The sequence below is a fragment of the Pleurodeles waltl genome, chromosome 7, assembly GCF_031143425.1.
Source record: "Pleurodeles waltl isolate 20211129_DDA chromosome 7, aPleWal1.hap1.20221129, whole genome shotgun sequence".
NCBI classification, from domain to species: Eukaryota; Metazoa; Chordata; class Amphibia; order Caudata; family Salamandridae; genus Pleurodeles; species Pleurodeles waltl.
This window is the reverse complement of record NC_090446.1, coordinates 917771027-917794663: the sequence shown is the minus strand read 5'-3', so window position 1 is coordinate 917794663 and position 23637 is coordinate 917771027. Positions and strand designations below refer to the sequence as shown.

The 23637-nt window shown below is 45.7% G+C and overlaps 1 protein-coding gene across 2 annotated transcripts in view; it reads left to right on the top strand.

Moving 5' to 3' along the window:
- GLRA1 (glycine receptor alpha 1) overlaps positions 1–23637 on the top strand; it is a 469611-nt gene that overhangs the window by 411327 nt on the left and 34647 nt on the right. Inside the window, exons 7-8 of one of the 2 annotated variants that reach the window (XM_069199593.1) lie at positions 6194–6408; positions 7523–7681. In XM_069199593.1, coding sequence (XP_069055694.1) covers positions 6194–6408; positions 7523–7681 — 374 coding nt within the window. The remainder of the gene's footprint in view (positions 1–6193; positions 6409–7522; positions 7682–23637) is intronic. The other variant, XM_069199594.1, reaches the window with a different exon arrangement.

Sequence of the window (23637 nt, the reverse complement as noted above, 5' to 3'; positions counted from 1 at the left end):
CCTGGAAGTGAGATGCTCCTTTTGGTGGTTAGGGTGATGCACATGGCATGATGGTATTGTTGCCATTACACAACCTGTACAACAGGTGATTAAGACTTGGAGGGGGTAGGGTGACTGGAGGGACTTCGCAGCCACGTAACTTGCTGTGTTATTGGTGGCTGTTCTTGTCCATCATCATGTGCGGTTGTTAGCAAGCCTGCCATCAGCAGCAAGGTGGATGAAAGATGCACTATGAAGCCTGGGGCTGCTATGCAGTTCACGCATGCAGGCGGCTTACTTTCGGTTCTCCCACTGGCATGTCACCAGTGATGTCGCTGCACCTCCTTGGCTGGCTTGTGTTGTAAGTGCACTCTCTGGTATTGGTACGAGTCCTCGGTCTGATCACCTTTTGTTCTTCACTCCTGCTCAACAGTGGTCATCAGGTTCTTCAGTATGACAGGTCTGGACACATACCTTTCTCTCTTATTTTTCAGTGCTCCTTTGCAATGTGGCATCGTGCCATGAGTCCCATGTGTACTCTTCTTCTTCTGGTGCTAGGTGATGTCAGGCCACGTGTCTCAGGTATTCCTTTCTCATGGACCTCCCGGAGGTCTTGTTCTATCTGTAGGACTTAACATCTCATGGACCCCTAGCAGGTCTTGTCCTGTCTGTAGGACTTGCCTCTTCTCCTAATGGCACAGTACCTGTGCCTTGAGGTTGCGTTTTCTCTGCGCTTGGTCCTGCGAGGGTTGTGTGCATTTGGAAGTGTTGGTAACTCGATTTGACTGTCTCAATGTGACTGATGGACCAATGGTGGCCATTTAGTGCTGGGGTGGCCAGCTGGTGCAGCCTCTTTCATGCAACCATGCATAGCCATGTGATCCCTGGCAGTACTCTGGCTGCCTTGCCCTACAACGGTGATCTCCTGTTTCACAGAAGTGCTTCTTGTCAGTGAGGTGGCAACTTGAACAGCAGTGACCTCTCTGGGCGGCAATGTCTCTGCTATGTTGGCATCTAGTGGCTTGGTGCAGGTAGATAATGATGTGGCTTCAGGGAAAAATTGCTGCACGCTCCTTCCTTCTCCTCTCACAGGTTCAGCAGCCATTTTTAGAGGTAGGTTTACTTTCTTTGATCTGGTCTGTAGCCTCTTCCACACTTCTCTTCTTTTGCCCAAAGTATCCATGGTTGAACATGGTATCACTGTGGGCGGCAAGTGTCTCATTTTACTTGCAGTGGTGGCAGCTTGCCACTAGAGGCACACAACTCTCCTCACGCCTGTATTAGGCCAATGGATAACTCAGTCTTTAGGCGGGGCACTCCCTGAAATGTCTCTGGCCTGCTGTGGGGTGGTGCTACTGCAGGAAGGGGGCAAACAATCTCCTCTCTGCACTCGGGCCACACTTGGCCCTATCATCCATTCTTGTCACTGGGGAGCATTGGTGGTGCTATACTTGTGCCCCGGGAGACATATGGACGACAGATCTTTACCTTCTCCAGTGGGGAGCAGTCAGTCTTCCTCTCCCTGGAATTAGCAGTGGCATTGTGGGGCACTTCTGCAGATAACCAAGTTCCTTCTTTGGCACTTGCACAATCTTTATAAGGGTGCCCTCTGCTGGCTTTCGTCAGGCATGCATCTTCACATCCTTTACCTGCGAGTCACAGCCGCTGCTGCAAAGCTGTTGCGGGAGACAGAGTTTCCTTTCCTCCCTACAGTGGTGATGACAGATGACTACTGGGAGGCACTTGAGTGACAATTCCTAACCTGCTGCATGGCAGTCTGTAGTGCTAGCTGTTCTGCAAGGGTGTCTCGCTATTCACCCCTTGCGGGTAGAGGACAGTCAAAGTGTTATGAAGCACACAGCCAATTCATTATTGCATCGAAATCAGGTGGCCACCATGGGGCCTTGCGGTGCTCTTCCGGCCCGCCCTCCTTGCTTTTGTTTTGCAGGCAGGTGACGACAGTTGTAGCTAGCAGCAAACAGCCTCTTTAGGCTGGTGGTGACTGCGCATGATCACTAGTTGGTGCAAGTGTACGATGGACTTGGTACAATCTCTCGCCTTCAATTGCACTGTCAGCCTTTGGCCTGGTTCAGCCTGTGCTGCTGTCAGAACCTGGCCAGGTCTTCCTCATCTTTTCAGGAGCCCCTGGGGTCAGATGTGATGTGGTGACCAGTTCTTCACCTTGTTGAAGTTGCCGTGTGGTACTGTAGCCCTCTCGATGCTCAGGTCTCAAATATGCCGGTGAGGCATTGCACTGTCACAGCCCCCATCTTCGCTGCTTTTAGTGAGGTTGCAGGGGCACTGCAGGCTCTTTATGATGCAGGGCAGCAGGGGAGGCTTGTATTTTCCACAAATGTTATTTCCTCATTACACAAGTGTAACCTCCTGTGAGTCATGTACTCTGTCCTGGTGCGCTGCAATGATTGACCGCTAGGTGGCATTGCAGCCACTTCTTCCAGGCTGCTGCAGCCTCTCTGATGCTGCGGGCTACATGGGTGTTGGAGATGCTGCTGGGCGGGCTTTTCTCAGTGCATGTGCAGCCTCAGTAGGGTGACCACCTGCCAAGAAGGCAAATTCTGGACAGTGACAGTAAAAATTCAGGACAAAGGGCAATTTTCAAGACATAATTCAGAACAAAAGGTCATTTTTACGGACATATCTGAGAACATCGCAGAATTCTAAAATAGCTGGCAGAAGTATAAGCTAAAATAAGATATATACACTGAGCTGAATCTGACAGCAGACATAAGGGGTCGTTTTCCTAATTCTACCCCATCGGCTCGCCCACTTCTAGCTTCGTCCCTCACAGGGCCAGCTTTACTGCTGGTGGCAGCCAGGCATGACAGATTTTGTTGATGCCACCTGCACAAGAATAACTTCCCCAAAGATTCCCTTAACACCAACTTCCAATGGTGTTCCTCATCTCTACATAGAACCTCTCATGTGCATTTAATTTATTTTATAACATTACTCATTACAGGCATATAGGGCAGGGTGTTCATGTGCATTACATTGCACACATATTATACGTAGACGATGACTCATGAGTGTGTAAGTCAATTTGTAGGAAATGTTACTTAAGATAATGATGGCTACAAGGTATAGGAGTCACAGGTCAGCCATACTGGTAGGCATTATATGTTAAAAGTGCCTGGTCTGGAGAAATACGATCTCAGGATTTAAAGCATAACCTAGTTGTTGGGGTTATTTTTACAAATAAGTATTCATTGTCATCCTAAAGAAACCTATTTAGCATTCTTGGAATAACGAAAGATTGGGGGGAAAACAACTGTTGTAACAAAAGGAACTATGTGACAACAGCAGTAACCCATTGAGCTACCTACGTAAAAAAAAACATTTCTTTCATCTACATGTCACACCTTTTTCTTTGCAAGCAGTACATTATCCCACAGTACTACTTAGATAGTCTTTGGAAAATGTAGAAACACCCCCAAGCCCCCACTCCCCTAGAGTTTGGCCCCTGGTGTAGGATGACCAGATACAAAAAAATGGTAATTTCACAAAAATAGAAGAAGGACCACAATTTTAGGTAACCCCAGGGGCACAGAATGACAGCGCTCATTCACATATTAACACACACAACAGGGTACTAAGGAAATAAAATGCCTTTTTTAAGCCCAACATCTTATCTAGTCATTAAAATGCTTTCTGATTACAGTTGCTAACTAGTGTTGTGTTGGAACACATAAAAGCTGCCTCTCACTGTTTTGATTCTGCCCTTTTTGTAAACTGAGACAGAAGCCAAATATACTGAAATCTGCCAGGACAGCAGGTGAAAAACCAGGACTGTCCCAGCAAATTCGGGATGCCTGGTCACTCAACCCTGGTCTCATGTGAGGACCCCTGGATAAGACAGAGTGACCTGCCTGGAGCCTGGGCACTGGAAGCCCAACACATTCTGAGACTGGTTCATTGTCATTCTGTATGTGACAATCAGGCGCAGACAGAATGACAATGGGCAGGGTGATTGTCAGTGAGAGGTTAGGAGGGGTGTTCTGGTGAGAAGAGAAGGAGTTTGAGCTGCCCCAATAGGGATTTCTGCAGAACTCTGAGATTTCTGCAGGGGAGCAGCACAGCTTGCTGCAATCCCCAAAATTACAGACAAAGGGTGTCCGTATCAAGGATCATCACGGACAACGGACGTGATGTCCAAATTATGGGCGATCTGTGAAATTTACGAACGGGTGGTCACCCTAAGCCTCAGTCTTATTCTCTTGCTGGCGGGGTGCTGCAAACAATAATCTACAGATGGCATGGACGCCAGAGCACCACTCACCAGGCCACTGTATCTTTTCTGTGTACTGTGCAGTGCTCAGCTGGCAGGTGCGATGGACCTGTGGACTTGTGGACCTGTGAGGTCTGTTGATAGCAGTTGACAGTCGCTCTGCGAGGGGGCTTACAGGCAGGCCTCGCTGGGGACTGGCATATATGGCTCCTTCTTTGTTGGGAGGGCGCTGATCCCCTCTCCTCTTCCCAGGACAGATAGTGACAGGCTCAAGCAGCTTACAGGTGCCTCACCAGCCAGGGGCATTGCATGTTGTCAGCCATTCATACCTGAGGATCATCTGCAATCTGCCAGTAGAGCTGCTTGCTATCTTACTCAGACAGGCAATAGTGGCAGTTCCTATGAATATATGTCCTCCTCCTTCACTGTACTTGAGGCATGAGGTGGCATGGCATGTGGGGTCAGACCCCTTGTAGCCAATATGGTATCCAGGACCCTAGGTCAACATGCTAATGAATGAGCGACACAGACACTACCTGGAAAAGAGGCCATGAGCTTGAGCGTTCTGGCTCTTTTATTGACAGTGTCCTCTGACCAGTGATACCAGTGTTGGATGGGCGGGTGTAAAGCCAGTCCTGTGGTAGTGGCTGGTAGTAGCTACATGTCCGTCAGGACACTCCACAGGCTGTCAGTAATTTTCACAAGTTCCCTCGGAGCAAGTCTGTCTATGCTGATCCTTCTCGGACACCGTACCTGTATCAATATTTGCTATCACAGCAAAAGTGAGGCAAAGCCCCACACTCTGCACCAACTGTATTCTACATGTTCCATCATGGCAGCAGAGCAGAGGAATCCAGTAGGAGGCATCAGTGAATGGAGACCCCCTTCAGCTCGAGAAAGGCAAGTGCTTCCATTGGCAGTGAGTAGCCAACTCCCTCTGCCATCAACGGAGCTGCCATTGCAACTCACTCTGTTACTGATATGGAGCATGGGGGCATACCAATATGTCATAGTTCCTCTACATAGAGGAGATACGATGTCATTTCTTTTCACTTCTCTTGCTTCATTCATTCAGTTATTCTTGACTAATTGCGTGCCTTCTTTGTTTAAATTAACTTTACAGCAAAAGCAGCACTCAGAAGTCTCAATAGGTCAGCTAAGGCAAGGAGTCACATTAGAGAGGTTTTTTCGTTTATTGTGAAAGCCAAGGACAAAAGGGAAGCAAAAACAACAATGGAGAAAGAAGGTGCCAATGAGATAGGACATGTCACCATGTTTAACAGTATCTCTCAATTGCCCAAATACATTATTTTGAATATATTATTGGCCTGGGTGAAATGTTAATTATGCGGGAGTAATCAGAGTAATTTCAGTAATTACGCATTACTTTTGTGTTGTGAAATTAGTGAAATTACGAGATTATGTCAGCCTTAATACCTACTGCGGGAGCCCAAGAACAACAAACTAAGAGAGCGTGAGCAGCTGCTGGCTACTGTTGTCATGTCCCGTAGCATTTAGTGCAGTAATTATGCTAGAGAAAAATACACTTGTTACACCCACCCCTCATACATTTTGGAATTCCCCAAATCTGATAAATATCGCAAATATATTGCAGAATGGTTTGGTGGAGAATGGGCAGGTTGCTGGAAATCCTCCCATAACAGAATTCTGCAATGATATAGAACCAAACCAACCAAACAGTTTAAATGTACAGAGACATTGTGCAATTATGCAGTGGGCCATCTAAGTGGAATGACACCAAAGAGGTTAGGGGATTCCTGCACCCCCTGCAGACATGACACCTCAAGCAATTCAGCCCATTGTGGAGCACAGCAGCCAGTGTAGTTCATATTAATATATCTGCCAACACCTAGACTTATTCTGCATGGTCCTCAGAAGTCAGTATGCACCACTGCGTTCATGTCAAACTTCAAAGAACAAAGTGATGAGACTGACTCCATTTCCTAGGCAAATTCACCTGCATCGAGGCACGGTTTCACCTTGAACGGCAGATGGGATACTACCTGATTCAGATGTACATCCCAAGTCTTCTAATCGTCATCCTCTCCTGGGTCTCCTTCTGGATCAACATGGATGCTGCCCCGGCCCGGGTTGGCCTGGGTATTACCACAGTGCTTACCATGACCACTCAGAGTTCTGGTTCCCGAGCCTCCCTCCCCAAGGTACGAAGAACGCATGCAATTTTGTTGTTTGCATAAAAGTTGATCAGAGTAATCTTGAGCTCCAAAGATTGAGGCTGAAATGCTGTGGCAATGGTATTGTTTGTATGTTAATAATAATAATTTTGTAGCAAAGAAAGTAATTTTTCATCCTCACCTAGGGGTCTCGAAAGACCTATTGTAGACAATAACAATACTTACTAGTGGCTTTGGGGCTTCCCTCTGCTTACATTGGTTTACTTTTTTGTCAATCTCATTTCCTTCTTGTCAATGGCTTTCCTTCCCCTTCTTGTGTTTGTCCCGTCCCTGAGGCATAGCTTCTTTACCATCCTTTACATTGGATGATGTGTAACCCTCCACTCCTTTTGGCACTCAACAGTAATGCATGTTTTATTGCTCTGTCCTCTGCTCCCATGTGTGCGTTTTCCCCCTCCACGCTCCCACCCCCACAAGTCGACGTGTTGCTCACCCACTTCCCCAGCTTTCCCACCACTCACGTTCATGCCCAGCTTTTTTTCCCACATCCCTAAATGTTGGTCCCCTGTCATTCCCTCCCCTCGCTTCAACTCTTCAGCGGCGTTAACTTGACCACCGCAAGCCGCACTCTTCTGTTTTCCCCCTTCCTCTCATCACGTTCCACTTTTAGTTTCAAATACGTTCCCTCCGCAGCACCTCTATTGCTTTCCTGCCCCTGCACACTTGATGGCCCCTTTCCATTGTCTTTGCACCCTCTCCGACCCCCCTCACTCATGCCATGTTAATTGCGGCAATTCGGTTTGTAACGATCCCTTTATAATGGGCCAGCACTGGAAATGCAAATAGTGGCAATTGGCCATGCTAAATGATATAAATAAAAGAATATTTTTTGTACTTTCAAGAGGGCCACCACGTTGAGGGATGCAACCTGACAACTCAATGTAGTAGCCATCGGCAAAGCTTAGAAAATGTTGTTTTCAATACTTTCACCACTCTCGAGACGGTCATTTTTCTGTTGCACGCTTTTCATACTTAATTTTTATTGCAAACCATTACAAATAAATGGTCGTCAAAGGATAGGAGACAGGAAAATATTATCTCTGGAGCTTCTGATGGTGGCCGTTATCTCTCTACCTCCCAGGTATCTTATGTCAAGGCCATTGACATCTGGATGGCTGTGTGTCTGCTCTTCGTCTTCTCCGCTCTGCTGGAGTATGCTGCCGTCAACTTTGTGTCCCGCCAGCATAAAGAGCTGCTGCGCTTCAGGAGAAGAAGGAGGCATCACAAGGTAACACTTACTGTACGTACCAGGATGAAACAAAGGCTTTCAGCAAGCAGGGAGCCATACCTATTTAAAAACACAGCCTGCAATACAACCATGTGCAAGCACATCTTGCCTTGTAGTCTGCTACTCCACACATTTGACAAGCTGTAGACCAATCTCTTTAATGTGGAGGACAACCAGTCAAGATTCATCAGGCCCTAAGAGAGGCCTGGAAATTGATTCACTACGTGCCTGAGATGTGAGGGCAGGTTTAAAAAAGATGAACTAGAATTTCTGTAGCAAATGCCTTGTGTGTCCACAGAAATTTCCCATTTTGGAAATTAGGAATTCTAATGTGTCAGTCTTGGTCGATGGATTTTATTCTAATAGCATATTTAGCCTGTTGAATCTGCTTGTTGGCCAGTTTGCTGACCTGCCCTCCAGGTGTTTTGCATTCTTTCCCACTACCATGGTTACTGATTCTAACAGCATCTCAAGGTCTGTACAGTATAGTGCGAAAGAGAATGTATGATACACTGTGCCACGTTAAGCCTGTTTAGTGTGTTATAGCTCTTTGTGACATTCTCATTGTTTTTCTCCTTCGTGTTCCCCAAGAAACGCTGATTAGACGTGTTTTGCATGCGATTTAAAAAAAATACTTTGAGTCAAATCAGCAAGTGAGGATGATGCACTGTGTTACGGGGACGAGAGGGAAGGCGGGGTGCAGGGCACCTGAACTACTGTCACGATGACTGTGCGAGGAAACGGCAATAGATTGGCCGCCCTCCCTTCGGTTTATCCAGATACATTTCCGTACCTGACAGTTGAAAGGGAAACTGTGGGACGGGATAAACAGATGAAGTTAAAAGTACCCGCCTACTGCTGTATCGCGATGGGGGATGTAACATACACCGCCATTCCTTACATTCTGCTGTCACCTGCTGTCAATACAATGCAACAGCATGTTACAAGTTAACATTGAATATTCATTTTCATGTCTCATATAGAAACACAAGAATGGAGTAGCTTATAGGTCCTAAAATCAATGGCATCGCCCTCAGGACATGACTAGCACAACAACACAACTTCAACACTCGCCGCCCGCTAGGAGGTTATTAGCATAATAAACTCGTGGTTCCGCTGCCGCTCATAAAGCTTTGGCCACATCTTAGTATAGCCTTCCCATTGGCCCTACGTGCTCTGAGACAGGGCAGCCATTAACGTCACGCCTCTCACGTTCACGCACACGGATATCAGCACGCCTACGTGCTATGACTCTAGGCCAGTGGTCTTCAAACTTTTTTATGCCGCGCCCCCCAGTTGAAAAATAAAATTCAAGCCGAGCGCAGGTGTCACTCGCTGTACCAAGGCTCTCAATTTCCAGCACTGCAGCGGCACTTTGACGTCAACCAAAGCCCCCTCCAAAGTACTAGCCCCTCTGATCCCATATTCAATGAGACGATGTCGGACCGCAATCCTAGCCTAAAGTCTGAATCCAGGGTCCGAGTTACAGAAAAATGTCGGTATTTTTGAGGAAACTGTTATGTGGTTAAAATGGAAGGCCAGGCTATGATGAAAAGAAGAAAGGACTGAACCCGTTACTTAAACGTAATATATATTCCTTAAAAGTGTCTTCTCTTCATTGACTGCCAAACTGGTTGGGTGTTCTGGCACCACTTTGAGGATCATAACGCATTACTTATAAGGTTATAAATTGCAGTGGAATGCCATGCATCGCTTGTGTTGGGCCTCCTGGGAAACTGCTGTACAATATTTACGTTCTCAGAGCAGAGCCAGGTTTGGAAGGAGTTGGCAAAATGTGTAGATTTCACACTGGAGGGAACCTACGATATGATGTACAGTTGGAACTCCTTTCTTTTATATGCTGTCTCTGCACACATTCCCCAAGACATCGTGGATTGATGACAAAACTCAGAGATGTGGTTGACGGCGCAGGAAAAACAGCCCTAAGGCAGGTGCATGTGCAGCACTTTCTAAATCTCAAACGAGGGTGAAATCAGGTGTTTTAGTAAAGGTGAGCCCATTAAAATCAGTGAAAATGAAACATACCATGAGCGACCTCATTCAAGTCAATAGGCCTGCATTTTGCTTGTTTGGAAGGGTAACATGAGTTATCGAAAGCATAAACCTCCATGTGAGGTGCCTTCCATTCAATGAGACTGGGTTAAAACTATCAAACTGGAATCAAGAATGAAAAAGAGCCAAAGGGTAGCCGAAGTAGCAGGTCTGTAGATCTTTAATGATATTGCAGATCTGGCATGCCTTTAGAACGCTGTACTAAATCTGAGCTTTGACTCTAGCTTGGGTACAGGCATGCAATGGTTTGGAGTACTGTGTGTGTTTTCATGGCACAGCCATTGTAATAATTGAACACGCTGTTGCAATCAACATTAATGAGTTTTATATTTCCCATAATAATAATACTGTTGGATAAAGCTACCTTAAAGCCTCATCTCCCGGTTAAAGCAAAAGTCAAAATCATTTAGGAGAGAAAGTATTGATGACTTCTTAATATCTCTATCTCAAAGTGAGATAGTCATAGGCTTCAGGTAGAGAGAGACAGTCTCAAGGTTATTGGTTGTTGGTGAATTAGTGAAATTCCCCCAAAACAGGTTCTCTCTGAGGAGGCATGTATGGGATGATCCACTTAGTGCCTAAATAGTTGTATATTTTGGTCTTGTTTTTCATGAACAGTAGTTACCTGGTCTATTCCCACAGTGAGATACAGAAAAATGTTATGGTTTAACTGAAGTTAGTTGCCAGCTTGACTTGGCGAAAGTAACAGGCTTTGAAATATATTCACAACAATCAAGGCTCTTAGAACATAAATCATATAACTGTCCCAATGTGTGTGATTACATTCGAATGGAACTAATTATTTCTGTGGCTTTGAGTCAGTGTTAGGCAAGGCACCATACAAGAGCAAAGCCCTGCTACAGCAGATGCTTGTGAATCAACTTGACGTTTCTAGGGTGAATGGCAGACAGTGCAATGGGCAATTATGGCCAAGAGAACGAAAGCGGTGAAGTTGCTAGGTAAACTATGGTGTAGGGGAAATATCCTGCACCAACTTGCTAGGCTCTGTGGATCAGAAACAATGGGTTGGACAGCAGAATAGTTTAAGAGGTCAAATAGATCACCACCGTGCTTATTTCGTAGACAATGATGTTAGTTTGTGTTCTGCGTTTCCTTCTTGGCCAATATTCCAGTTAATCCAGATCTGGAACACCTGAGATCGCCTTCTTTAATTTTTTAGAGAGAGAGATTGGTCTGTAGGATATGGGTGTAGGTTGGGAAGATGAGGGCTCATTTTCAGAGAGTAAATACTTACAATTTGTTGTCGTAGACACAAAGTTCACAATTACCCAAAGCTTCCCCTGCACACTTAGTCACAATCTCTTTGTACAGAAAAATGGAGCTCTTCAGATCGGGTGATAAATGCAAAAGGACGTATACCTTGCAATGATATTTTCTCTGAAAGGGGTGAAAAAGAATATCATTTTTTACGATGTAAACATGTATGCAAATTTACTGGCTAGGTATATAAAATACCGGCCCTGACTCATTTTTTGGCTAAAGAGCATGTGTTCTGTTGTCTAAAACAGCAAAGACTTGGGGGAAGTGAAACATGGCCTACTGTGAGGCCCCTAGAAATAAATCGGTTAGAACTTTTCAGCATCTCTATGTAACCTGATTTCTGCTGGTGAGTGGAGGGAAGGTCTGCAAGGAAAAGTTGAGCCACACAATGTCAGGACCGTTCTTTCAAAGTAATGTTTTCGACCCCTATTGGTATTAAATATTCCTGTCCGAGGTTGTAAAAATCTATTCCGCTGCCATAATTGACAGGTTCTTCATAAACTCCTGTCCACAGTTGTTATCACTGAGTTGGCCCCAGGCCAAAGCTTTCTTTTACGACCAGTGGCATTTGTTTTGACGGGGGCTTTCTTTCCTCTCCAGGAGAAAAGACCCCTCTGTACTGGTCAAGAAGCAGGATTCCCCTTGGCAGGCGTAGAAACAGCACCTCAGCTCTTTGCCGTAAGTCTAATGGTCTTTATTTGTCCCTGGACCTCATGTGTGGGGAGAAAAGAAGGAACTGAGGTGGTGCAGTGATCTACAAAGGAATATATATATATACATATATATATATATATATATATATATATATATATATATATATATATATATATATATATAGCAAATGTGTATGTATATATATTATACACTCTAATATATATGTGTACACATATGTGTGTGTATATATGTATATACATATATATATATATATATTAGTGTTTTATATATATATTATATATATATATATATATATTATATATATATATATATATATATATATATATATATATATATATATATATATATATAATAATGTGACAGGCAAGGGGGCATGAAAAAAGGCTATGCATGCAGCCACACCCCCTTTAATATATTAAAAATATTCTTAGCTGTCAAGTGAGTTTTGGGTCTGCTTATCCTCCGTACGCTGAGGCTACTTGCCAGTAGTTTGGAATCTGTGCAGAGATGTCATGTAAGAGAATGGTGTCTAATTCATATGCATTTTAGAGGTGAAAAAAATGGAGGTACCACAAGGTAGTCACACCGTCAAACAAAGTTATTCACAATGTTGCAGGATGGCAGCTTCTATTGCACCCTGAGATCTTTTTTGCACCCAGCGTCTGCACTCTCGCTACTGTGCACCTACTGCAGCCCATGAGACTGCTCGTGTATGAGAGGCACAGATTAGACACCCCAAAACAAGGTGTATCTCAATGATTGAGAGAGGATTATGGCAGAACAACCATGATAACCTTTTCAAGCCCACTCTGATATTATTCACCTGCCTTACCTATACTGCAACTGTCCTAGAAAATCAATAGATCTATAAACTGCCTTTACAGCACATAAGCAGCAGCAACACATTGACCTGTGCACACAACACTCAAAGCACAAACATCCTAAGCACCAACTCATATTAGAAATACTACAAAACTGTAACATTAGAATAACCTAGGCAGGGGCGGGCATTAACATTATACAATATACCACAGCATGAAAAATCATGATTTATTTTTATTGCAGGAGCCCGAGCACCATAAGCAGCCAGACCACTGGTCAACGTTGAAATATCCGTACATATAATCCTCAGAGGCATACCATGCAAGACCATTAGAACTTATGCCACACCTCTTAAAACACAACATATGGGCTAAAGTACCCCCTGATATGCATTGTAAAGATATTGCAAGTCACCAAGGAGGTCTGGAACCAGAGAGAGTAACAAGGCCGAAGGCCAAGTTCCTTTACAGGGTCACAGAACTCCAAGGTTACTTGCAATATCATTTTAACATAAAGCAGAGGGTATTTTGGTCCAAGTGTACTAACAGTCGATTCGCTGACATTTTACGAATTGATTCGGTTTTTATGAAGAGAACTATGTACTGATAAGTCAGTTCAAAAATCACCATTCAATGTGATTCTGTTTTTGAGAAGCTAGCTATGTACGGTTAGGTCTGTTCACGAAATCACCATTCGGAATAGGTAACAATTCAGCCTAGTTCATTACTGTTCATGAGGTAGGGTTTAAAGTATGACGCACTCCAATTGGATACCATTCTGCTGAGGTGAGCTAACCACAATGCTTGTTATTGCATTTAAAATAATGTATTTTTATTTTTTATAAAAGCAGTCCATTTTCTTTAGAGGAAATGGGTCTGCATAAAAGAAAAAAACTGTTCTGCTTTTTAAAAACGTTTGTTTAAGAGTTCGGAGTGGTCCTCTGGCCCACTGGCCACGTAGAAACAAACTTTGTTTGACATTCACAATTGTATTGTATTGTATTGAGTATTTATAAAGCGCATTCCGGCCCGAGGGCATCGAAGCGCTAACTGGGAGAGGCAGAGTCAGCTAACAAGGGGACTCCAAGACTTATTGCGGAAAAAGCCAAGTCTTGACCAGTCTCCTGAATGTTAGATAATTGTGTTCTAGCCTTAAATCCAATGGTAGTGAGTTCCAAATTTTAGCAGCCGCAATGGTAAACGCTCTATCTCCCCACTTCGCCTTCTTAGTGCGGGATGTTTGAATTCGATAGGCAGAGGCAGATCGCAACAGCCTATTGGGCCTGTACCATTGCAGCTTAGTGGTTAGAGCTTTAGGCCCAATCCCATGGACAGCCTTGTGAGTGATGCAGAGAGCCTTGAAAGAGAGCCGCTGGGCTACCGGAAGCCAATGTAAATCTCTAAGCACCTCTTAGCAGAGGCCCCACAAGGCAGTTTCAATAATAGCCTAGCCGCAGTGTTTTGCATCAACTGTAGCTTATTCAGCGATTCTTTATCCAAGTTGAGCAGAAGCGCATTCCCGTAATCCAATTTGGAAATGACTAGAGCCAAAGTGGCAGTAGTTCTGCAGGATTGTGGAATAAAAGGAAATAATTTCTTTAATTTCTTCAAAGTCCACATACAGGTCTTGATTATCTGGTTGACCTGAGGTTTGAACGACAATTGATCGTCAAACAATAATCCTAAATTTCTCGAGGTAGACCGTGGTACAGGGAGAGTGCCACACTCTTCAGGCCACCAGATGGAAGACCAGTGTTCTCTCCTAATCCCAAAGCACAGAATCTCAGTTTTTTCACAATTAAGTTTTAGCCAATTGGCCTTCATCCAGTTATTCACTGCTGTCATACAGGCGTTGAAGCGGATGGCCACTTCCTCCATGTCTTCGTTAATAGGGATAATAATCTGAGTGTCGTCTGCATACGAAGGGGAGGGGATCCCAAGAGGACCTCTTGCTTTTTGCGAGTGGGTTACCACCTTTTCTGAGAAGTAGGTGACCTATCAATAGTTTGCAATGAAAAAACCAATCCATTTATACATAGCATTTCAAACAGCAATGTGGAAAGACACTCTAAAGACATCCCTTCCAAGTTACAACTTTCTTTTTAACTGTTACCTCCAAGGACCTTTTTTCACCCAGACAGGTGATGGGTCTTAGTATTGTCCTTTTATTGCTGTTTGTCTCTCATTGGGTATCACACACAGAACATCCATTTTAGAACATTTGATGCCTTTTTTCTAACATTTATGGAAGAAATGACTTTCACAATCTTCTTCGATGCAAAGGGAAAATGTTATTGAGGAGCAGCAGTGGAGTTATCATGCACTGTGCTGCCTTCTAAAATCGTGAAGCTTAAACATATCAAACTCTTAGGTAAGAAGAAAACAAAATGAGTATGCTAGCAGTAAGGTTCTTGTCTTTCCCTTTATAGGATGATGGAACAACCCTGGCTCTCTTTTACCAGAGCCAGAGGTGTCTGTATTGTTTTTCTCACTGGTAAGGACCACCAGAGTCCAAAAAAGATGAACTACTGAGTTACCTTTGAAGAAAAAAGTAAAACAATTCCAAGAGTTCAGGGTCGCAGTGATCAGGCCTCAGTGAGGACAATTTCCAAAGCATGAGGTTTGGCTCAGAGATCCTTTAGAGCAGTCCTGCTCTCAGGCTTCAACGCCACACCATTTCCGTGAGCAGGGGAGTAGCCAGAAAAAATAAACACCCCCCACTTGGAACCACATTTAGAATGGCTATGGGTGAGCAAGATTATGTCTCCCTGTAAGGGATATCATTTCATCTCTCCTATCGTACCTTTTTCATCTCTCTTCTACTACCTCTCTCTAATCTCCCCTTTTCCGCTCTCCACCTTTTTCCTGTGTATTCCTTCTCCTTCTGTCTCATTTCTTCCATTGTACTTCTCCCTCCTTTTGTCTTTCCCTCCCTCTCTCCTCACTTTTTCTCTTTTCCTTCTCCTCTCCCTCATCTCATTTCTCCTTTGATCCTTTTGTCTCACCTTAAATCAATCAATCAATCAATAGTTGTAAAGTGTGCTACTCACCCGTGAGGGTCTCAAGGCACTAGGGGGGAGGGGCCTCATCCAAAGAGCCACGTCTTGAGGTCCTTTCTGAGGATGATGAGCGACGGGCTTTGTCTGAGGTGCAGAGGGAGGTTGTTCCAGTTCTTTGCTGCACTATAGGTGAAAGATCGTCCTCTGGCTGTGGATTTATGGATGCGTGGGACGGTGGCCAGGGCCATCTGGGTTGAGCAGAGGGATCTGGCGGGGTGTGGAAGGAGACGCGGTGGTTTAGGTAGGCTGGTCCTGTGTTGTGTATGGCCTTGTACGTGTGGGTGAGAAGCTTGAAGGTAATTCGCTTCTCGACCGGTAGCCAGTGGAGGGTCCTCAGGTGTTGGAAGATGTCTTCTCGGTGAGGGAGGTCCAGAATGAGTCTGGTGGCGGCGTTCTGGATGAGTTAAAGTTTTTTGATGTTGCTAGTTGAGGTGCCGGCATAGAGGGAATTGTTGTAGTCGAGCTTGCTCGTGACTAAGGTGTGGATGACTGTGCTGTGACAGTCTGCTGGGATCCATCTGAAGATCTTCCGAAGTTTGCGGAGTTTGTGCCAGCAGGAGGAGGCGACAGAGTTCACCTGGTGTATTATGGATAGGGAGGAGTCAAGGCTGATTCCTAAGTTGCGGGTGTGCACGGTAGGTGCGGGGGGTGCTGAGGGATGTGGGCCACCAGGAGTCATCCCAAGCTGAGGTGGCATTTCCAAAAGTGATGAGCTGTGTCTTGTCGGAGTTGAGCTTAAGGCAGCTTTCTCTCATCCAAGTAGTGACGGCTTCCATTCCATTCCTGTGTCCGGGTCTTTGGAGAGGGAGATGATTAGTTGGGTATCATCGGCATATGACACGATGTTCATACCGTGGCTTCTGGCAATGGCATCAAGAGGGGCCATGTATACGTGGAACAGTGTGGCACTCAGTGAGGATCCTGGGGGACTCCGCAGTTGACTTCTGTGGGTCTAGAAGTGTAGGGCGGTAGTCTGACTCTCTGCGTCCTCACGGAGAGAAAGGAGTGGATCCATTCTAGGGCTCTTCCGCAGATTCCTAAGTCAAGGAATCTGGTGCGCAGAGTGCTGTGGGAGATCGTGTCGAAAGCTGCTGAGAGGTTGAGGAGTATGAGTGCTGTGGTGTGGCCGCGGTCTAGGAGTAATTGGATGTCGTCAATGGCTACCAGGAAGGCAGTCTCCGTGCTCTGATTGCTGCGGAATCCGGACTGGGAGCTGTCCAGGGAGTTGTTGGCCTCCATGAAATTCCGTAGTTGTGTGTTGATTGCTTTCTCTACTACTTTGGCGGAGTAGGGTAGCAGCAAGATGGGCCAGAAATTCTATAGCTCTGATGGGTCAGCCGAAGGTTTCTTCAGGAGAGGGCAAATTTTGGCGTGTTTCCAGTCCTCAGGGAATGTGCCCGTGCTGATGGAGCAGTTGATTGTGTTACGAAGCTCGGGGCGATAAATGCGCTTGCTCTGATTTATATGTGGTGCAGGAAGGAGTCCGAGGGGACACCGGAGTGGGTGCTATTCATGATGTTGAGTGTCTCCTCTGTGGTGAGTATGGACCAGTCGGAGATGGTCTGGGTGGATTCTGAGGGGTGGGTCGGTTGCAGGTTCCGGTGCCAGGATTTTCCAGGAGGAAGCTGTCAGATGTCCTGGATCTTGTGGTTGAAAAAGGAGGTGAGTTTGTCACAGTGGTCCTGTGACGGGGGATGATGGTGGCTTCAAAGGGGGATCTGTGAACTCGTTGATGACTGAGAAGAGTTCCTTTGAGTTGTGTGCAAAGGAGTTGATGCGCTCCCGAAGTGCATCCTTCCTTGCGTTCTTGATTTTTGGTTGGTGGGTGGTGGTTGCAGCTCTGAATGAGGCGAGGACTTCGCTGGATTGGCTGTTTCTCCATTTTTTCTCTACACGTCTGCAGGTACGCTTTGATTCTTGGAGTTCGGTGGGGAATCAGCAGGCTTTCTTAGGTAAGTGTTTGACCGATGTCAGCCGGAGAGGGGCTAGAGTGTTGGCGCATTCGGTGATCCATGCATTGAGATTGTGCTGCTGTGTTGGCATCATCAGAGGGGGAGGAAGGGATTTGGCGAGCGATGAGGTGAGTTGCTCATTGGTGATTTAGTTCCATTTCCTGTGGGGGTCCCGGAGGTGCGGGTATAGCTGCTGGGTGCGTAATTGTGAAATGTTTGCAGCGGTGGTCGGTCCAGTTTGGGGTGGAGAAGGTCTCAATGGTGATGCGGTTGCTTGAGGAGAAGATGGGGTCCAGTGTGTGTCCTGCAATATGTGTGTGGATGTGGAGACCAGCTGTCTGAGGCCGAGGGTGGTGAGGTTGTCGAGTAGAGCGGTGGTGTTTGGGTCGATGCGGTCCTCGAGGTGGAAGTTCAGGTCACTGAGGAGGAGGTAGTCGACTGACGCCAGGGCCTGGGGGGGTAGCGATATCTATAATGTCTTCTATGAAAGCTGGGCAGGTGCCAGGTGGCCTGTACACCAGGGTGCCACGGATGGAGGTGTTGTGGTTGGAGTGGACCTGGAAATGAAGGTGTTCCATGGTGGTGTGCTGTTCTTCTTGGACGGCCTTGACATGTAGTAAGGACTTGTGTATGATGGCGAGTCCATCACCCAGACGGGAGGTCTGATCCCTCCTTAGGGAATGGCAATGACGAAGTCTGGACCCAAGGTGTGGTTGGTTCAGGTCTCGGTGACGAAGGTGATGTCCGGTCAGGTGGTTTGATCAGGTTCCAGAGTTCGGTGGCATGTTTGTGGAGGGAGCGGATGTTCAGGAGCAGGCAGTTGATAGGGTTGAGGAGGTTGTTGGTATCTTTGTGTGCGGAGAGTACCTTCAGTTTGTTGAGGTTGGCGCTGAAGTTGCAGTTCCTGCAGGTGAAAGGTCTGTGGGTGTTCTTGGGGGAGATGGTGCAGCAGTTGTTGAGATGCCCAGTGTTGAGGTGGAGGAGGGCCTCAGAGTTGTAGCGGAGGCAGTCCAGGGGGTAGTTTACCAGAGATCCAGGGTTTCTGGCGCTGGGCACGGTCTAGGTGCTGACAGGCGCAGACGGACTTGCCTTTGGCGCGCCATTGACGCACCAGCGGTGCAGCCACATTGCGGCTGCCATTAAGAAGGGGAAGGGCGGGCGGAGCAGTCAGCTGGGAGGCGCGAAAGGTACTTCCCAGGGGGGCAGAGGAAGTAGGAGAGAAAGGAAAAAGAACTAGAGGAAAATGAGGAATGATAAAGGAAAAAGGCAGAAAACGCACGACTGAAAGGGCGATAGAAAGAAAAGAAAAGAAAAGGAAATACTTACTTGTGATGGCCACTAGACCACAAGAGATGAGGCGTAGGGATAAGCCTGTGGGTGGAGGAGGGCCTCGAACTGAGAGTCAGGAGACTCTCAGTTGGTCCCAGCAAAGGCAGAGGCCGCAGCAGACAGAGGAGCTGGGGAGGCCATCACCTCCACCCTTCTCTGTCATCCCCCTAGACTCCTAATTCTATTGGTCTCCCTCTCTTTTTCTCTCTCTCTTTCTGCCCATTTCTCTTCTAAATCTCTCTCACCCATCCTTTTGCTCCTATTTTTCCTTCTTACCTCCCATCCTTTCTGAACATTTGATAGAACAATAATAAATTTGTCCTGGCCAGCATGTCACTAGTTTGTACCACAACCATCATTAATTTGGATAAACACTACACCTCATTTGTGTCATTTGTTTTCCCAATATGGACTAAACAAATTCAGTTAATAAAAAGTTATAATCTAGTACAAAAAAAACAGTACGTTTGGTGCTCTTCCTTTGTAAGAGCCAATATTAAAATAAAAATAATGTGGCAGGGTTTTCTACATTGAGTATTATGCATATGCTATACAAAAAGAAACATTAGACACAGTTTTGCCATCTAAAAGTCTAGTAGATAAGCAGTGTTGCGTTTTACACAATAAAAAACAGAAAATACTTTTAGCATACAGCATTTGTTGGTTTGAAGCATACAGGCCATCATTCTCAGATGGATAAAACACCCCAGCAGACACACATGTTTAGAGGAGAGAGAGAAAGGCAATTACCACTTTGGCCTTCTGTTATACACAACTTCTATCAAAATAAAATGACATACACCATGCAAGCTGGAACTGGTGATTTAGTGCATTAGGCTGCATCACACTGTAGCTCTTGGGAAATTAAGCAGCCCTTAGAGGACCTGGGGTTGTAGTTCTCAACAGCCAGGCTGCCTTGGAGAGGAACAGGCCTGTAGACTACAACCCCCATGAAGCTCAGTCTAAGCAAATAGTTAACCAAGCTGGAGCTGACTGCCAAGCTTCGCTCGGTTCGGTGCTTTGAGGGGCCCCGCTGAAGCTGCTTTGGAGGGGTGGGTGGTACTGATGACGCCATTGCACGTGAGAGGGCAATGATTATGCTATAACCTTATAGAATGCATGGGGAAATGGCCTTAACAACACGGGCTAAGCTACATTTGCTGTTTCAACGCAGGCGTAACAATGCTTGCCTGAACTACAACTCTCCGGATCTCGCATATGCCTTAACTACGCATATATGTGGTGAAGGCAGAGAGCTACCTAGCTGTACGGATGGGTGGAGAGAAGAATGGGAAGGATCGGGAGAGGTAAGTGGGGCTGGAGCCTGGTTGGGGGAGGTTTGTAGTTTTTATAGTGTTGTGGCGGTTTTAGGGCTCAGGGTGGGTGGCGGGTCTGGGTAGTTTCTTTGACATGGGGCAGGGATTTAGGATTCAGAGTGGGGAGGATTGGGGTTGTTTTAAGGGGGAAGGGGCCGTTTTCAGGGGTGAGGGTCAGTTTAAGGCTGAGGGTGGGGAGGCTGGGGTTAGGTTAGTTTTTAGCAAGGGGCTAGAGAGCAGAGAGAGGAACAGGAAGGATCGGGAGACGTAGGTGGGGCTGGGGCCAGGTTTGGGTGGGTAGTTTGTAGGAGTGAGGAGCGCTTTTAGGGCTCAGGGTGGGTCAGAGTTGTTTTTTTGACATGGCGCACGGTTTTAGGGCTCGGGGGGAGGGGAAGGGGTAATGTTAAGGGCAGGTTGTGTTGGTTGTAGGGGTCAGAGTGGGGGAGTTGAGGTAGTTTTAAGGGCAGAGTCAGTTTTAGGGCTCAGAGCAGGGGGGTCGGGGTAGTTTTAAGGGCAGGGTTGTGTCACTTTTAGGGCTCAGGGCAGGGGTGAAGGGGCTGTTTTAAGGGGTGGGGTGGATGGCAGGGCTGCGGTATCGGGCATAGGGGCATGACAGGGGGCAGAGGGGTGTAATTTATCACACATATCCCTTTACCAGTATACCAATCATACTTTTGCAGCAAAATTTGTTGTAAAGGCATGCGTGGTAAAGGCATGTGGGGTAAAGACCCAATCGTGGCTTTGACCGCGTTGTTTAGGCATTTTTGGTTCAGGCATGCATGGTTGTGTCATACAACTGAATTCATGACACCGAACACCTCAACCTTAAGGCAGGCTTTGATTTCTGTGGTCAGTGTCTGCTCATTATCCTATATATTTTCCAGACCATGATGATCAGTAACTGCAGACCTGATCCAAAGAAGGAGCGAGTTGGCAGCTGAACACTTTCACCATTTAAAGGGTCATGACTAATACAAAACACATACATACTGTCACATAAATATCACTGCAGGGTAGTAGAGGGCTTGAAAAGAAAGCCTCTCTGGACAGGTGTCCATCTACTACTAGGCGCTCAATAATATGCTAGACGAGTTAATGAAAACTTCAAACATGTTACTTAGTGGCTTCAGGTGGCAAATAGCTGTAACTGTTGCTTTAAGCACTGATAGAACTGTTAGCCACATTCATACACTTTCCACTGACAATACATTTGCACTTTTCAAAATGAATAAAATTGTATTTCTTTTCATTTCCATCCCATCACCTTACAGACCCTGTAAGCATCTGGATACGATACCTTTGATGCTAACAGTAAAGCAGCAATGAAGAAAAAGGCAGGCAACATTAGGAAACAAAAGACAGCGCTATTCCATATGGTATAGGTGAAGCTGTTTCAGCGAAGCATTCCCCTAAGTGGACACAGTCCAATGTTCAGTTCTCTGGAAAAAATCCAGTGCCCATCTCGAAAGATATCCAAGAGTCACTACAAAAAGATAAGGTGGTTATTCTGGCACATCTTGGAACTGTCTCTTAACTATGCAATGCAGCCATGTAGACATCACATCATGCCATTTGTATGCATTACAGTTTGGATGCTGACTGCACAGTTATGATGGTACATCTTCAGGAATAACTTCTGGTGAATGCTCATTCACCAGTGCCCATGTACAAAATAATGATTACTGTTTTTACTTTATTCAAAGCACATAAGTCTATAAAAATACAGTGAAACAAAACGCCATACCCACACCACAAAGCAAGACCTACAATTTATATTCCACACAACAAAGCAAAGTTTAACACCAACATCCTAAGGATGATGAGATCCTTTACCATCATTAGGGGACAGTGACACAGTTAGGCATTACACAGGCATACACATTAGACCACAAACTATGAGTACTGGGGTCCTGGCTAGCAGGATCCCAGTGAGACAGGCAAAACATACTGACATATAGGTTTTTATCTATGAGCACTGGGGTCCTGGCTAGCAGGATCCCAGTGGCACAGTAAAAACACACGTACACGCACTCACAAACAGGCCAAAAGTGGGGGTAACCATGCTAGAAAGAGGCTACTTTCTCACACAAGATGCCATACCCACACCACAAAGCAAAACCTACAATTTATATTCCACACAACAAAGCACATTTTAACGCCAACATCCTAAGGATGAAGAGATCCTTTACCATAATTAGGGTAAATGACACTTGTTGAAAAGTGGATTATTGTTAAGGGCAGGTAGGTACCTTCACTTAGCAATAGGCCACTCACCCACACTAGGTCCAGTCAGATCTCAATAAATTAATCCCAGCTCATCCCTAGGTAGCTTGGCAATGAACAGTAAGGCTTAACTTAGGAGACAGGTGTATCAAGCATTTAAAAATCATAAAACAATAAATAAGTAAAACACAATAAAAATCCAACACCACTTTATAAAACTAGATTATATTTTTATATTTAAAATGACACTAACATTACAAAACTCCAATACAGGGAACCGGAGATATGAATTTTTAAAGAATATTTTTTTTTAGCACATAGAAACTGAAAGGACCAATCTGGACATCTGGTCACACTCGACCGAGGCAAAGTCAAAATTTGAGGTCGACCGCGATGGAGCTCTGCTCGGCTACAGTGAGCGGGAGGCTTTGGTCAAAGTTTTACCTTCTGACTTAGTCTGTTTCTTGAAGACTTCCTTCACCAGTATGAAGTCGCAAGTCGGATCCGACCTCCCTGGAGCCCTCTTCGGATAAGTGTTGCAGGAGACCTCAGTGAAGAATTTTTCCTTTGGACTTAGATGACTTTTCATGATGGAAATCTTTGTCCAGGCCAATCTTGAAATTGGATCTGACCTCCCTGGAGCGTGGGAAGCCTTGACCAAATTTTTACGTTCAGACTTTGTAATGTTTTTGAAGCTTTTTTCTCTGACGTCGGATGACCCTACAAAGCAAACTAATTTTGGGTCGCCATTGTCGGATCGCCTTTCCAGGAGCCCCCGGTGAAATCACGGAAGTCTGGGGCTCCGGAGCTTTTCAGTGGGACAAACCTGCAAGTCAGACCAGGTCACGGTCAATGTAGGCTGGCTTGAATCATGACATCAAGTCGATCCCTTTTTGAAGCTTTTTTCCAAAAGTTCTCCAATCTTCTCCAAACTTCTGGATCATCTTCCAGCAGGTCTTTGAAGGTCCTTTAGGAGTCCACAACTCACCCCAAGGTTCCAAAAGCTCTGAGTTGCTCCTTGAGGGTTAGGACTTCAACTCCCAGAATGCACCTGGTTCAAATCCAAAAATGATCACTAGCCACTGGTCAGCTGGTCAGATTCTTCAGGGCTTGATGCAGCGGTCTGTGGTCAGCTATTTTCTACCTGTAGCAAACAGGGAGTCCCTTCTTTAAGCAGTTGTAGACAGGCAAAGTCATTTTAGCGGTGACGCCCAAATGTGCAGCTGGTGCAGTCCTTCC